Source organism: Myotis lucifugus, unplaced genomic scaffold, assembly GCF_000147115.1.
Source record: "Myotis lucifugus unplaced genomic scaffold, Myoluc2.0 scaffold_333, whole genome shotgun sequence".
Lineage (NCBI taxonomy): Eukaryota > Metazoa > Chordata > Mammalia > Chiroptera > Vespertilionidae > Myotis > Myotis lucifugus.
The window spans coordinates 107,580-122,629 of record NW_005871381.1 but is presented as its reverse complement, the minus strand read 5'-3'; the positions used below and the strand labels follow the sequence as shown (position 1 = coordinate 122,629).

At 61.2% G+C, this 15,050-nt stretch overlaps 1 protein-coding gene across 1 annotated transcript in view; it reads left to right on the top strand.

The window, feature by feature from the left end:
• The first annotated feature begins 6,459 nt into the window (after window positions 1-6,459).
• FGF18 (fibroblast growth factor 18) overlaps window positions 6,460-15,050 on the top strand; it is a 16,711-nt gene continuing 8,120 nt past the window's right edge. The window contains exon 1 of the mRNA XM_014466334.2: window positions 6,460-6,769. Within this exon, the coding sequence (XP_014321820.1) occupies window positions 6,460-6,769 (310 nt within the window). The remainder of the gene's footprint in view (window positions 6,770-15,050) is intronic.

Below are 15,050 nucleotides of genomic sequence, written 5' to 3'. Positions count from 1 at the left end.
CTCTTGGGGTTGCTGTGAGGGTGGGTTGTGGTCCCCTGGGGATGACTTGGCCGGGCGCTGGCTCATTGTAAGTGTTAAGTGAATGTGAGCTGGAGGCCTGCTTGTCCGCCAGCCCCTGGTTCCTGGAAGTCAGGGGGGGCCTGCCCCATCCCGCTGCCCTGTGGCACCTGGCACAGGCCTGGCTGCAGGAGGAATGCGGTCAGTGCTGGCTGGCAGGGAGGGGAGCAGTTTCTCTGGGGGCTGGGCACCTGGACTGAGCACCCCTCTGCACACCCCAGGGTGCCAGGTATGTGGCACAGGGGGTTCAGGGTCTGCCCTGCCCGTGGGGACTTGAGAGTGACCTGAGGGATCTGTGCGGGGGACAGGGTGCCGTGTGTCCTCTGATGAAGGGCCCGGAAACCAGACGCTGGGGCAAGAGGACCTGGATGGGGACGGTACCCCATTTGCATCTAGAAATAGGAGCGAGCCAGGTGAGGTGAGCGTGTGTGTGTGTGTGTGTGTGTGTGTGTGCGTGCGCGCCTATGTGTGTGCGTACCAGCCTTGCAGGCAACAGAACATCTGTACACAGAGCAGGGGGCGTCGTCCTAATGTACTCAGGGGACTCCCAGCCGCCTGGGGTATCTGCAGCGTCAAGTCCAGGAATGGGGGTGATGTAAAAGGCCGTGGTGGGCATTGAATGCCGAAATAAAGGGCCTGTTTATTTATGACCCTGTAGGCGTGCGTGACTATCTCCTCACCCAAGAGCTTTAAGGGAGAGGGAGTTGAAACGGGACAGCCAGGGGGGTGGGTGAGGGGGAGAAAAGGGAAAGAGAGCAGGGGTCTGTGGGTGTCCTGCCCCTCCCCCAGGCTGGCTCTAGAGCTGACCGCCAGCAGCACCCATATTGATGATCTGTACCGAGGAGGCTGATGTATGGGGAGAGGGAGCTCCGGTCAGCTGCCTTGGGTGGCAGCACCCCCCACCCCCGTGCTGATGGCTCAGCCCTGCCAATCGATACATTGATAGCCCTGGGAGCTTAATGGCCAGGCTGGGGGTGGGGAAGGGCCCTTTGCGGGATCACTGCCGGGCTGGGCTGGGTGTGGGGAGTGTAACAGGAGAGGGGGGAGAAGCCTGGGGCTGAGCCGTGGGTGTGGGCATCGAGCTGAGCCAAGCGCAGATTCAGGGGTGGGCCTGGCCTTCCTCCTCTTCTTTCTGTCTGGGGGTGCCAGCTGGGAGAAACTGGGGAGCTCTAGAGCCAGTGATGGGCTCAGATCTTGGCTCTGTCACTCTCCGTATGGCTCGGGGCAAGTCCCTTGGCCTGTCTGTCTCCCTTTGTCCTGGGAATGGCAATCATCGGACCTGCCCAGGTCATGCAAGGAGGAAGGAGACGGTGCCTGGAAAGTGCTTAGCTTGGGCCTGGCACTGAGCAAGCGCCCACTGAGTGAGAGCCAGCGTCAGTCTCGCTCTCCACGATAATAATAATCCACGGAGCCCCGGGGCTGGCAGCGGCTCCGGCGCCTGCTCCAGGCCGCTCGCTCTCGAGGAAGAGTTTGGGGAGCTGCATTTTGGGGTGGCGAGTGGGGCTGACTCTATCAGGGACCACTCCTGGAGTATGGGGTGCAGGCCTCAGGTTCGAATCCAGAATTTGGAGAAGGCTTGGGCACGGCTGGCACACGCTGCTGCCACTGAAGGAGGCTGGCGGTGGTGGAATGTGGCCGGAAGTCTGTGGGCTGCCCCTCCTGGGGCCAGGGAGACCCTCCCTTTTCTGGGCCGGCTGCCTGGCGACAGGGGCACGGCTGGCTTGTATGCGGCCTCAGGATGGGGACCTGGGCAGGAGGGGCAGTCTGACCCCACCCAGCTCTGGGTCGGGGAGTGAGCCCAAGGCCTTCAGCCAGCCCCTGCCCCAGCAATGGCTTGTGGCCAGAACCAACTGCTGTCCTGCTTAGGAGAGAGGGGCGGGTGAGGGGAGAAGGAGATGGAAGCCGGCGAGCGGGAGGTGGTGAGAGCTGGTTTCTAGAATAGACGGCGGGGGAGCTGGATTTGAATCTGGATTCCTGTTCTCACCAGTTCTGACTTTGGACGAGGCCTCAGTTTCCCCATCTGTAAAATGGGGACAATAATCATACCAGGTCCCAGGGCCGCTCTGGGGAGGACGTAGGATCATTAACGTGGTTCTTAACACAGAGGACGTGCTCAGTAAGTAGGCTGTTTAGAAAACCAAACCAAAGAAGGAAGAAGGTTGTGGCTATTGCTGTTAGTATACTTTTTTCCTGAGATAAATACTGTGAACAATTCCCATGCCGCTAGTGAGAAAACGGAGGGCCACAGAAATCAAAGCAGTGGGTGAGTTGGGGTGGGCCAGGCTCTAAGTTAGGTACATAACATGCTACAGGTGCCAAAGGAAGCTAGCAGGACACCACCTGCGGTCGGTGCTGGCTGTGGGTGGTTGGCGTGTGTGGCGTGTTTGTGTTGTGTGTGTAGGAAGGTGATGTGGGATGGGGCAGACGTCCGTGGGAGGTGGGTCTGTGCCCGGGAAGAGACAGGAAGCCCTCAGATGTGCCTTCAGAGCCTCGAGTGAGTGGGTGAGGCCGAAATCCCCCCGGGGAGCTGTGGCGGCTGTTGCCCTGGTGGGAGGGGGGACCTGGGTTGATGTCTGGGAGCTGCACTGGGCTGGGGGCTCACCCCAGCCTCTTTATCCCATAGAAGGTCCCCCCCACCCCCGGAGCCTCAGAGAGGAGGCTTGGGAGGTAGGCAGGGGCTCGATGACAAAGATCGTTCCCACCTGGGGACGTACCTGTGGGTGGTTCGGGCGGGCGGGGCGGAGCTCGGAGCAGGGAAACAGCCGTTCCTGTGCCTTAGGGAGCTGGGCTGCTGAGGGTGAGGCTGCGGTGGAGGGGGGAGCCCAGTCCCACTCGCACCCTGTCCTGCGGGAGCCTGGGGGCAGAGCTGGGGGGAGAGTTGGACCTGTGGGGTTCTTGTTGCTCCTGGGCAGCCCTGGGTCAGGGAGTCAATAGTTAACCCCCCACCTGGAGGGGTGTCCCGGGCAGAGAGCAGCGCTGACTGTTCTAGGAAGGCCCGGGAGACAGGCCGCCTCTTAGGCAGCGGGGCCAGGTGACCTAGAGGCCGGTGACCTGCCTCCCAGCTCGCAGGAAAGGCGGGGAGATGGTTCCTGAGTCGGCTGCTTGTGTGAGCCCCGCGGGCAGACCTGGGAGCTCTGTGCCTGGAGAGCTGCCGCCGAGGTCCCATCTGTGCAGTGGGCTCTCACAGGTGCCCCCCTCCATGGTGGCTGAGGGGCTCAGATAAGGTACCCTGTCTAAAGGCTTCTTAGCAGGGGAAAGCTAGCAGCTGATGGCTTTCACCCCCCCTGGGGTCCCTGCGTTGGGCCCTCTGCCTGCTGGGTGGTGAGCGGGGGGCTGATTTGGCCGCCAGGTTTCCCCTGTCTCTGCCACAGTCGTTGAGCATGTATTTGCGGGCGCCTCCTGGGGGCAGAGCCAGAGATCCAGGATGGCCCAGACCAGCTGGGCGCTGGGGACCATAAGCCATTGCAGTCCCGTCCGGAGGCCCCAACCCGGCCTGGGGTGGGCGGGCAGGAAGGGCTTCCGGCCGAGGCACCTGAGGGCAGGGGTCAGGTGTGCAGAGGGGGCAGGGTGCCCTGGGCAGAGGACACGGCCCTCCCCTGCCCCCCCGAAAAGGCCTGTAGCCCCCCGAGGTCTTTCCCAGAAGCCCAGGGGCCTCCTGCCTTTTCGGGAGGACGGAGTGTTTCCGTGTCAGAGGCCACCCCCGCTGCCCCCCTGGGGATGGATGGGGCCACAGAGTGTGGCCTGAATGGTGGAAGCTGGGCAAGATGGATTATCCCTCCCACATCCTGGGGCAGGGCCACCGGATAGCGCCTGCTGACCCCGGGTCACCGCCCGTCTCCGTCCAGCGCGCCAGGGAGAAAATCGGTAATGGGAGGCTGGCTCTGGCAGGGCAGCTCCCCGCGGGGCCCGGGTGAGGAGATTGGTTTGACCTCTGGTCGATAAGGTCTCCTGTGAGCAGGAGGACGCTTGGAGGACAGGGAGGGAGGCCGGACGCCTGCCCCTGGGGGAGGGGCCAGGGCCAGGCCACCTCGGGAAGGTTGAGGGCCACGGGTGGGAGGTCTTAGGACACATGCCCACGGGGGGGGGGGGCTCCCTCCCTGAGCATCAGGATGTGACAGGATCGGGTCCTGGCTGTGGATGGTGGTGGGAGCGGGGAGAAGAGGGAGGGAGCTGGCGATGAGGGTGGTTGAGTGAAGGGTGTGCAGCTCGGTGGGCCAGCGGCCAGGCTCCGCGTCACCAGACTGTGAGTCAGAGCAATCGACGTACCCTTTCCGAGCCTCAGTTTCTCCATCTGTTAAATGGCCGTGTTAAGCATCCTCACGTCACAGGGTTGTCCAGACGACCAAAGGCAGCAGTACCTTCGCAAATTGTGTCTGTGCCTCAGAAGTGCCTCCTCAGGGACAGGGCCTGTGATCTGCTTGCGCCGCAAGAGGCTTCTGTTGGCGGGCTCCCCGGGGAGCCGCTCGAGGGCTGCCTGACCTTCTCCCAGTAGTTTCCTACCGAGAACCTACTCTGCACCCGGCACTGTGCTAGGGCTTCATGCGTTTAGGGCCAGCACCCTTGTTTTAGAGGCGAGGGTACAGGCCCAGTGAGGTTAGTAACGTGCCTGGGGTCCCTTAGCTAGGGAGCGGCACGCCCTGGGTTTTGAACCTCGGTCCTGCGCCTGATGGCCCTGGTCGGGCGGGGGAGAGGGGGGGCCGGGGGGGTGCAGGGGGCAGCAAGACGGGGCTGAAAGCTGGGCTTTGGGGCCACGAGGTCTGGGCTGCCATTGCCTGCTCTGTGACCTCGTCCATTCAGCTTTGGAGCCTCAGTTTCCTCATCTGTAATGTGGGTTAACCCATCCAATCGGAGGATGGCAGTGAGGGTTAAATGACGTGGTCCTGCGGAAGTGCCTGGGGGTCCCGGCTGGGGTGGAGGATGATGTGCAGGTCAGCTGGGGGACAGAGGCCCCGGGCTGGGCCTGGGGTGTAGCCATGAGGGAAACACGGTCCCTGATCTGGCCGCTCACAGCTGAGGGCTGATGGAGCGGCAGCCCAGGTCCCAAGAGCTCTGCTGTGGGCTGAGCGGGCTGAGGTCCTGTGTGCTTACATGGGAATAAACCTGGAACTTTAAGAACTGTTCAGCTTTCTGGTTAAGATGAGTTAGGGCAGGCGCGCCATTAGCAGGCCATAGAAAAACCCAATTTAATGTTAAATGGAATGACAGGACTCAGATCTTTTCGATGTTAATTTGTTCATTTCTTTTTTCATTCATTCAACAAATGTTTGAGTTTCTACTGTGCTATACATGCTGGGGATAGAGCAGCCAACGACAAAGGGAGCATTTCAGCCTTCCCGGTGCTGCCAGTCTGCTCGGGGAGGACAGACAAAAACCAGACAAAGAGATGTTATGGCAGGTTGATAAATGTTAGAAAGAAAAACAAAGCGTGGTTGAGAGACGGATAGTGACAGAGTGGGGCCTGGCCTCAGAAAAGCAGTCAGGATGTGACATTTGAGCAGAGACCCAAAGGAAGCAGGGAGGCCAGAATGTGAAAATCTGGGGAAAGCCTGGAAGCAGTGGGAGGAGCCAGTGCAAAGGCCCTGGGGCAGGTGTGCACTCTGTGTTTGACATGCTCTGAGGTGTGAAGTGGCAGTCGTGGAACTGGAGAGGGGGTGATCGGAGATGAAGGCAGTCGGGGTGGGGACCTCATCTAAATGTGATGGGAGGCCCTGGAGGGGGAGGATCACACGAGGGAGGCGAGGCGACTGGGTTTGCTGGAGAATAGACAACCAGGGGGCAAGGATGGGAGCAGGAGCCCGCGAGGATGTGGGAGCAAGTTGTGCGGGTGAGAGGCTGTGTTGGCGAAGGGAGGCTGGAGAGTAAGTGTTGGCGTCGCCAGAGGCGGCTTCTCGGAGGATGTGGTCCGACATGAACTAAAGCTCCAGGGATACAGGGCGTTGTGATGGCGATGCAGAGCGAAGGCTTCTCCAGCAGAAGACGGGATGTGGGGAAATGCTTGGTGGCCTGGGGAGCATGAGGACCCTCAGGGCATGGGAGGGGCTCCCTCAGCATCAGGCCCATTCTTTCCGGGATGAGATGAGACTTGTCAGGCCTCCCTTCTCCCCACCAAGGACCCGGACAGCGGTCATACGCTCCCCATCCCGCTCCATCTCCATATCCTCACGGTCCCCTGGGATGTGGCCGGAGCAGGGGCTCTGGAATCTGAGACCAAGCAAATGGTGTGCCCAAGGTCGAAAGAGAAACCTCCGTCCGTTCGTTCGGCACTTCTTGCTCTGATGTGAGGCTGTGGTGGGAAGATAGCGAGCTTTGTTTCAAACAGACCTGGGCCTGATTCTTATCTTCGCCGCTTCCTGGCATGGCCACCTGGGGCAGCTTGCCTCACCTCGCTGCCTCATGTGGGAGATGGGGGTGGCATCGGGGCAGCTGTGCGTGGGCGCCGAGGCCTGGCCCAGAGCTGGCGTAGAGGAGGCCCTGGCCTGCAGGGGACCCCGGACTTCCAAGGGTCTCACCGTCGCCCCTTGCCCTGCCCAGGTGCTGGCGGCCGAGGAGAACGTGGACTTCCGGATCCACGTGGAGAACCAGACGCGGGCTCGGGACGATGTGAGCCGTAAGCAGCTGCGGCTGTACCAGCTCTACAGCCGGACCAGTGGGAAGCACATCCAGGTCCTGGGCCGCAGGATCAGCGCCCGTGGCGAGGACGGGGACAAGTATGGTAGGTGCCAACCCCCTCCTGCTCCAGCGTGCACATGCTGCCCCGCCTCGGAGACCTCAGGGTCAAATCCCAGCTCTGCCCGGCCTGGCTGTGTGATCTTGCCCCTGACACGGAGCCTTGCTGGGCCCCAGTGTCCTTGTCTGTGACATGGGGATGCGGGGTGCGTCCCTGAGAGCCTCGTTGGGAGGACTAGCGGAAGAGGGGAATAAAAAGTGCCTTTGCTGGTAAAGCCCATCGGTGGCCCACAGTGGATGGCCTAGAGCCCGCGGCTGTTCCCCGCGGCATTGCTCACCAGCCCTAGGTTCTCAGGCTCAGAGGGGAGCGAGCCTCTGGGAAATGCTTTTTGGATGCTGGGGGTGGTGAGAAACAGCCTGGTGTGTGAGTGTGTGTGTGAGTGAGTGTGTGTGTGTGTGTGTGTGTGTGAGTGTGAGCTTGAGCTTGCGTACCTGCGAGGCACGGGGACAGTACCTTGGGCCACCATCCTCTTAACTTGGCATCCACCCTGGAATTCGGTGTTTGGGAACCATCACCTGCCTTTGCAGAGGGGTTGGGAGGAGTAAGACACCCTGACTCCCTTCTCTGCCCAAGCCCCCAGCCCACAGAGACCCTCCGCAGTGAGTGACACGGACAGGAGCCAACTTCCCAGCGCTTGGAGGGGGTTTGGGGATAGATGCTGAGCAAATACTGACCATGCCCCACCATTCCTGCCTTCTCAGGCCAGGTTCTGGGAGCTGTTAGGCCGGAAGGTGGGGGTTGGGGCTGGGGCTGGGGCCAGGGCCGGGTCTCGTGTGTGTGCTGGGGGCCTGCCAGCCCCGGCTTTTTTCTGGGATGATGCCCCACCGGCCCCTGCCCATTGCAGTCAAGATGTGACAACAAGACAAATACTTTCTCGGACCTTTTATCTTGGACACCATTTATTTTCCCTCAGCCCCAGGGCAGGACTGACCCCGTGGTAGGGCCCTAGTGTGGCAGCTGCACCGCCCCTGGGGGCTGGGCCAGGCCAGGCCGGGCAGGGCTGGGCCACCCTGGCTCGGCTTCTCCAGGCCAGCTGCCTCCCTCCCGCTCCCTGCCCATCACTCTTTCCTGCTCCCTTCCCCTTCCTCCCTCTTTCCCTCCTTCCTGTCTCGGTCTGGCTGCTTCTCCTCTCACCCAGGTCTCTCTCCTGGGTCCTTCTCCCTCCTGGTCTTCATCCCTCCCCCTCTGTGTCTGGTCCTCTCTGCCTGCCCCCTCCCCACCATCTCTGTCCTTTCTGCCTCCTTCCCTGGACCCCAGCTCTCGCCCCTGGTCCCCACCGCTCCCAGGCCCTCTGCTGCTGCCTCTGCGGGGCCTCCGTCCCTCCGTGCCCCCCTCCTGGACGTCTGGCTGTGCTGGGCAGACCCAGGTGGCGCTTTTCCCTGGGAGCTGCTGTCCAGTTGCTGCCAGGGAAGGGGCAGCTGGCTGGCCCGGGCGGGAGGGAGGTGCCCTCCTGGGGAGTCCCCCCAGCTCTGCCTGGCCCCTCCAGGCTGGGAGAGCACAGGGGGGACAGACTTTGGTCTGAACCATCTGTCCACGCCCTGAGACAGGAGGCAGGAACTCGGGAGGGAGAGGCGCCTGTGTAGATAGCGGGCCCTTCTCTCCAGAAGCCACTGGCCCCCATGTTTCCTCTGCCCCAACTAGAGACCCGGGGAGTCTCACTGCTGTGTGCCCTCAGGCAAGCCCTTGGCCACTCTGGGCCTCAGCTTCCCTCCTGGACACGACCAGGGCGGCGAGAGCAGTGACCGCGTGGGGATCGCCGAGGGCTCTCGCTCAGTGTGACGTTGGCTCAGTGGGTCTGGGGGCCCGGGCCCAGCTTTTCTCACCAGGCTCAGGCGGTTCTGGTCCTGCACGTGGAGGGTCCAGGGCCCAGCCCATCTTGGCTGTTCTCCGGCTCCACGAACTCAGGCTTTAATAAGTCCCTCTCCAGGAATATGCGCTTCGCTCCCCTCCCACCCCCCCCAGCACCCAGGGCAGCACGGGGCCTTGCTGGCACTGAGGCCACTCCATTTAAATGTCGCATTAGAGACACAGATGGGGGGATGGGACCCCATCTGTGAACCCCAGGAAAGGAAGCAAGACAATGGAGCCAATTGAGGCTTCCAATCTAGATAATCAATACCAATATTATTGAGAGGGTGATTTATGTGGCCAAGCCACGCCAGGAGGACGGAGCTGTGTCGGGGGCCTGCCCTACCTGTGGGGGAGGGGCAGCCAGTAGTCCCTGGTCAGGGAACCCCGGGTGGTCCAGGAAATTGCTCGCTCCATCTCAGGGCCCAGCCCCGTGGAGCGAGTGATGCCATCGGAGACTCGCATTCATACCCGGTTAGAGCCCAGCCTGGGAGTTTCAGTGAAGATCAAGCATGAACAGGATCCTATGCATGCCTGGAATCTGGCATCCCCACGCACACTCCGGACCTCAGATCCCATGCTAGACTCCGTGGGCGGGCACGGGGTGCAGGCGCACCCTGGGGTGCCCTGCCCAGGCGCTCTCGGCCTGCTTCAGGGCAGTGAGCAGTCTGGTGACATCTGAGGGGAGTCGGCGGGGCACCCGCAAAATGCCGTCCTGCAAGAGGGTCTTCCCGTGGTCTCCAGCTCCGTGGACTTTCCTTTCAGGGGCCTGGGTCACGGGGTCCCCTATCCCGTACTCACTCCCCTGACCAGATCTGGCCATTTCTGCCCCTCTCACTGTGGTTTGAGCCTTGGGTGCTCCTGAGGGCTCCCCACCTTCCAGTATCAGCTTGAAGGTGACCCTCGGGGGACCCTTCCTCCCTCAAGGGCATTTGGAAGTGGAGCTGGAGGGATGGGCCCTGACCTTTGGCTGTGTGGGCTTCTCTGCCCCTAGACCTCTGCCCTCAGGAAGTGAGGTCACGGCGAAGACCTTCGCTGCCCACGTTTGCTGTCCACGCACTCGTTCCCCAGGAAAGGGACTGGTGTCGGGGAGCAGCGAGGGGTGGGTAGACGGGCTGAGACCAAGACTTCTGGGTTGGTCAGCCTGGGTTTGAGTCCTGCCTGGGTTTGAACTCCGTCACTGTGTGACCTGGGACTCGGTTTTCTGAGCTGTGAAATGGGGCTGGCTGTGTGGCTCCGCAGGAAGATATGTGGGGAGGGCCGGGGCTTCTGCTGAGCTGGTGATGAGAGTGGCAGGGGATGCTCCAGTCCCCGTCACCCTCATTCTGGCACCTGTGGGAGGGGAGCCAGGAGCAGTGTGAACCAGGAGCAGGGTCCCAGGAGCAGGGTCCCGTGGGCTGGCTGGTATGGCTGAGGCAGCCGAGACCCCGCTCTCTGAGCCCGAAGCCCAGTGCTCACCCTCCACACGCAGCCAAATGCAAGATGGTCGCTGCTCCCAAAGGCTCTCCTCTCACTTCGAAGGCATCCAGGTCAGCGCAGCCTGGCTCGTGGTAGCCACTTCAACCCCAGGGAGCCTTTGTGCTGGCTGCCCCCTGGGCCCGAGAACGCTCCTCTCCAGACACCTCGTGGCTTCTGTTCAGCTGTCCCCTTGCAGAGAGCGCCTCCCCCGTCCCCGCTTGGGAACATTTCTCGTGCTAGCACTTCCGCTGCCTGACGCTCTGTTATCTGTTTAGTTATCACTCTCCGCCTCTCCTGTTACAATGCACGCTCACTCAGGGCAGGGTTTTTGTCTGTTTCGTCCACTGCTGTGTCCCCAGGCACAGAGCCAGCCATAAACAGGTGCCCAATCAATGCCCGAGCCAGTGCACGGATGGCTCACGTGTGCTTCCGGGAGTGCTGAGGGCAAGGCTCCCCCAGGGCAAGTGCTCTGCACACAGTAGGTCCTGCCGGCGAGTCAGCTTCTTACTGTGCAGCATAGCCAGCTTCCCCTCGGGGCTCTCCCAGCTGGGAGGGGCACTGATTCTCAGTCCAAACCCGTGCCCTCTGAGCTCATGTCCCACGAATTCTGTCCCCAGAGGAGTGGCCACCCACACCTCGCTGACTCCACAGCTGAAACGGCCAATTAGAGCCACAGCGAGGATGAAATATAGCCCCGGATCAATCCTATTGATTCTTCCCCTCTTCCTCCCCGGCGAGCCCACATGGCCTGCCGGCCTCCTCGGGGACTTGGGGAAAAGGAGAGCCATGGGCACCTCTGGAGAACGGCCATCGCGTGCGATGCTGAAACATCTCCAGAAAGGACCCCTTCTCCCTACCCCCCCACCCCCCCTCCCCGCCTCCCTGCAGCTCGGAGGAAGGGAGCCTGATTCCTAGGCCCTCCCGGTGCCTTTGTGGCAAGGACAGCTCCTCGCTGCAGGGCGACACCTGGAGAGCGGCCAGCAGCTCCGTCAGCATTGGAAGGTAGCGGCCAGCCTGCTGCCGGCCACCCTGTGCCGGCCCACGTGCTTCTCCTGGCCCCCGGCTCCCCTGGGGTGCTCACGGATCTTGGGGTTTACGCGGAGGCTTGGCAGGTGGAGGTGGGAAGAAACCCGTTCCGGCTCCCCCTCGCTGGTCCTGTTTTCCCGTGTCTCTCTTTGTACGTGTCCCTCTGCTTCTCCCTTCAAACCAAAGTCTTCAGACCAAAGATTCCCACTGGGGAATCACGGTGGGATCAGCCAATCCATCACCCAACCAATCAATGTCCCTTCTCTGTTCTGGGCCATCACAGGCCTGCCGCTGGTCTGCCCCCCTCTGCCTACCTCGGACTCTGTCTCAGACTAGCTCTGGAGTTAATACTCTGCCTGTGTTCAAATCCTGGCCCTACTGTGTGACTCTGGCAAGGAACTTAACTGCTCGGTGCCTCCGTTTTTTCATTTGTAAAAGGGACATAACAGGGCATCCCTCTTAAGGTTGTGAGGAGCTAGTGAGACATTCCACAGTCAGACTCAGAGCACAGTGCCCAGCAGAGGGTAAATGCTTAAGTAAGTATTAGCTGCTGTTTAAAAAATTACCATTGTTACGCCATCCACTTCGGAGAAACGGGGGTGGCATCGGGGGTGGAATGGGGGGGGGGACAGCATGTGTTTATAGAAAGGGCTTTCTGGCCAGTTCCTTTTTCTCCCACTCTTTTCCCTTTTCTGCTTTCCTCTCTGGATGCTGCAGCCTGGGAGCTTCTGGCCCCCAGCCATAGGCAGGTGCTGGGCTCCCGCTCTGTGCGGAGCCTGCTGAGACTGGCTGTGTTTCCTTTCAGGGGCCTGGGTCACGGGGTCCCCTATCCCGTACTCACTCCCCTGACCAGTTCTGGCCATTTCTGCCCCTCTCGCTGTGGTTTGAGCCTTGGATGCTCCTGAGGGCTCCCCACCTTCCAGTATCAGCTTGAAGGTGACCCTCGGGGGATCCCTCCTCCCTCAAGGGCATTTGGAAGTGGAGCTGGGGGGATGGGCCCTGACCCTTGGCTGTGTGGGCTTCTCTGCCCCTAGACCTCTGCCCTCAGGAAGTGAGGTCACGGCGAAGACCTTCGCTGCCCACGTTTGCTGTCCACGCACTCGTTCCCCAGGAAAGGGACTGGTGTCGGGGAGCAGCGAGGGGTGGGTAGACGGGCTGAGACCAAGACTTCTGGGTTGGTCAGCCTGGGTTTGAGTCCTGCCTGGGTTTGAACTGCATCACTGTGTGACCTTGGGACTCAGTTTTCGGACCTGTAAAATGGGGATGATAATAATAGTTCTAACCTCATGGGATGGCTGTGAGGATTAAGTGAGACAATGCATGGTAGGTTGTTAGAACAGCGCCCAGCACATCATAAGCTCTAAATTCATTCTAAATGAATGTAAGTTACTGACACTTCCTAGGGAGGCAGAACGGAACAGGGCCTTGCAGGTCACCTAGTCCTGGCCCAGAGAGGGACAGGGTGTTTCCCTTTGTCACACAGCAAGTCAGAATATGTGATGGTCGCCCCGAGGCTGGGGATGGGTGGGTGGGAGCTCAGAGACCAGGGAGTGGCGGGAGAGACCCCACCCGTGGGGAGCAGAGGGGCTACGGGCAGTGGCTGTGGAATCAGAGCCTGGGGCCGAACCTCTGCCCTGCTCTGACCAGCTGTGCCTTGGGGCAAGTCTCTTCACCTCCCTGAATTTCATGCTCTTCATGTTACTCATACCTCCCTCTCAAGCGAATTGATGCATTTAGTCAACTTGACTGATTGGTCATTTACTGGGAGTCCGGGATGGGCCAGTGCTGGATGGAGATCACAGCGGTGAATAAGACAGGCCAGGTCCTGCCCGCTTGGAGCGACCTTCGGTGAAGACAGACAGACAATAAAAACGGTAGCAAATAAGACAATTGGAGAAGAGCCCTGAGGACAGTGGAGCAGGGGGTGGGGGTGCTGGATGGGGGAGGCTAGTAAGACATTGGACAGCATGGCCAGGAGGCTTCTCTGAGGAGGTGACACTTGAGATAAGTCACTAGGGGAAGCTCTGGGCAAAGCATTCTCCGGTGAGAGGGAACAGCCAGTGCAAAGGTCCTGAGGCTCCGGTGTGCGGGATGTGTTCGAGAGGAGCAGCAAGGGGGCTGGCTGGCTGGAGGGCTGTGGGGAGGGGCAGGAGGTGGGATGGCCAGCAGGCACCGGATCACGCACCCTTGTGGGTCCCTGTAAAGGGGCTGGATTTTCAGTGGGTCGGAGACTCCCCGGGGGCCTTTCAGCAAGGACCCCCCCCTGACGGAGGCGTGGAGGGGAGACTGGTGAGGGGCAGGAGCGGCAGAGGGAGGAGGCTGTTGAATTGTGAAGACTGGAGGGGCTGCCAGGGTGCTGAGGAGTTCTGACGAGGAGTCGGGTGTGTTAATATCATCGCGTCCTCCGGCCACGGCATAGTACAGGCCTGAGAGCAGAACGAAGCGGCGAGGAGGGGTTTCAAGCAGATGCACTTGGGGCTTGGGGCTTGGGATTTGAGTCATGGAGGGAGGGGCGTTGACGCTGAAGACCAGGCAGGCTGTGGGGAAAACCTGGCCTGGGTGGGTGGGGTCTCTCTCTCTTCCCCCCCTTCTCTCTCTCTCTTTCTGAGAACTGCTGCTGCTATTACTCCCTAAAGACTTTACATAATTCTGGCCCGGCTCCCTCCTCATTATGTCATGCGCGCCCAGTGGAGTCTAGGCCAGTCCATGGCTTGCTGCGGTTGGGGGAGAACAGACTTCTGGCTCCCCTGGCCCGGCGGCCGGCACAGACCCTTCCCACACTGGGGTGGGGGCGGCTAGGCTTTCGGGGGTGGGAGGTGCAGTCCAGCCCCAGCCCCAGGCCCTTCGGATGCTCCTGCAAAGGCCAGGGCTGCCTGCGGTGGGCTGGGCTGTGGCTGATGGGTGGGGGAGGGCTGTGTTCGGAGCTAGTCTCCCTGAGCCGGGGTCCTCCCCCGGAGCCCAGGCCCCAGTAGAAGGAGGCAGGAGACCTGGAGTCGGCCCTCCTCAGTTCCCTTCACTGTAAAACGGGGACAGAATACTCAGGCGTGTGGGGATGTGTGACTTCAGATCGGGCGGCAGTAGGAGCTGTCCCTCCCCCCCCCCCCTGGGAGCCACTTAGGGTTGCTGCGCCCCAGCCCTGTGGTCTCATCTCCTTCCTAGTGGCCCGTCCCTGCCCCTGTCCTAGAGCCTGCCCCCAGTCTCAGAGAGTCAGGATAGGGTTGAGCCCCCGCCTTGCACAGGTAAGGAAACGGAGGCACACGGGGAGGGGGTGGAGGTCACGCGGCCCAGGATGGCAACACCGGAAAGGGAATCAGACCCCGTAAGTCCCAGCCCAAGGCCTTGTCTGATGTGTGGGGTGCTGGCGACCCCCGAGGCCGCTGAGGAAGTTCAGGCCGGGGGCAGGTGTGGTCCACCTCCGCCCTTTCGCACGCACACCTGACTTTTCACAATGTGCATATGTTTTTCTTTTGGGAAAACAGTTTTGTTTTGCGGTTGTTAGGACCCTTGAACGACAGGTACGGAGTTTCCCCCACCCCGCCCCTGAGGACAGGCGCCAGCCCTTTGCAGCATCGTTCTGGGTAGTCCTCATAGTAACTATGGAAGATCAGGGATGCTTGCCCCCATTTTACAGGCGGGGAAACTGAGGCCCGAGGTCATGCAATTGGGTCAGCGATTTAGACTCAGGTCTGTGCTCTCCAAAGCTCCCACCTTCCCTGACACACGCTGCCTCCTTCCGAAGCTCCTGGGATCGCAGACCCTCCTGACCCCACAGCCCATCCCCAGGAGGGTCTGCGATCCCAGGAGCTGTGAGGGAGGCAGAGAGCCCGGCCCGGGGCTGCTGGCATGTTTGGGCCTGGGTCCCCGGGACCGAGCTTCCAGGGAGAGTTATCGGGCGTTGAATTGGGGAGCAGCGGGGGCCTGTAACCCCTATCTC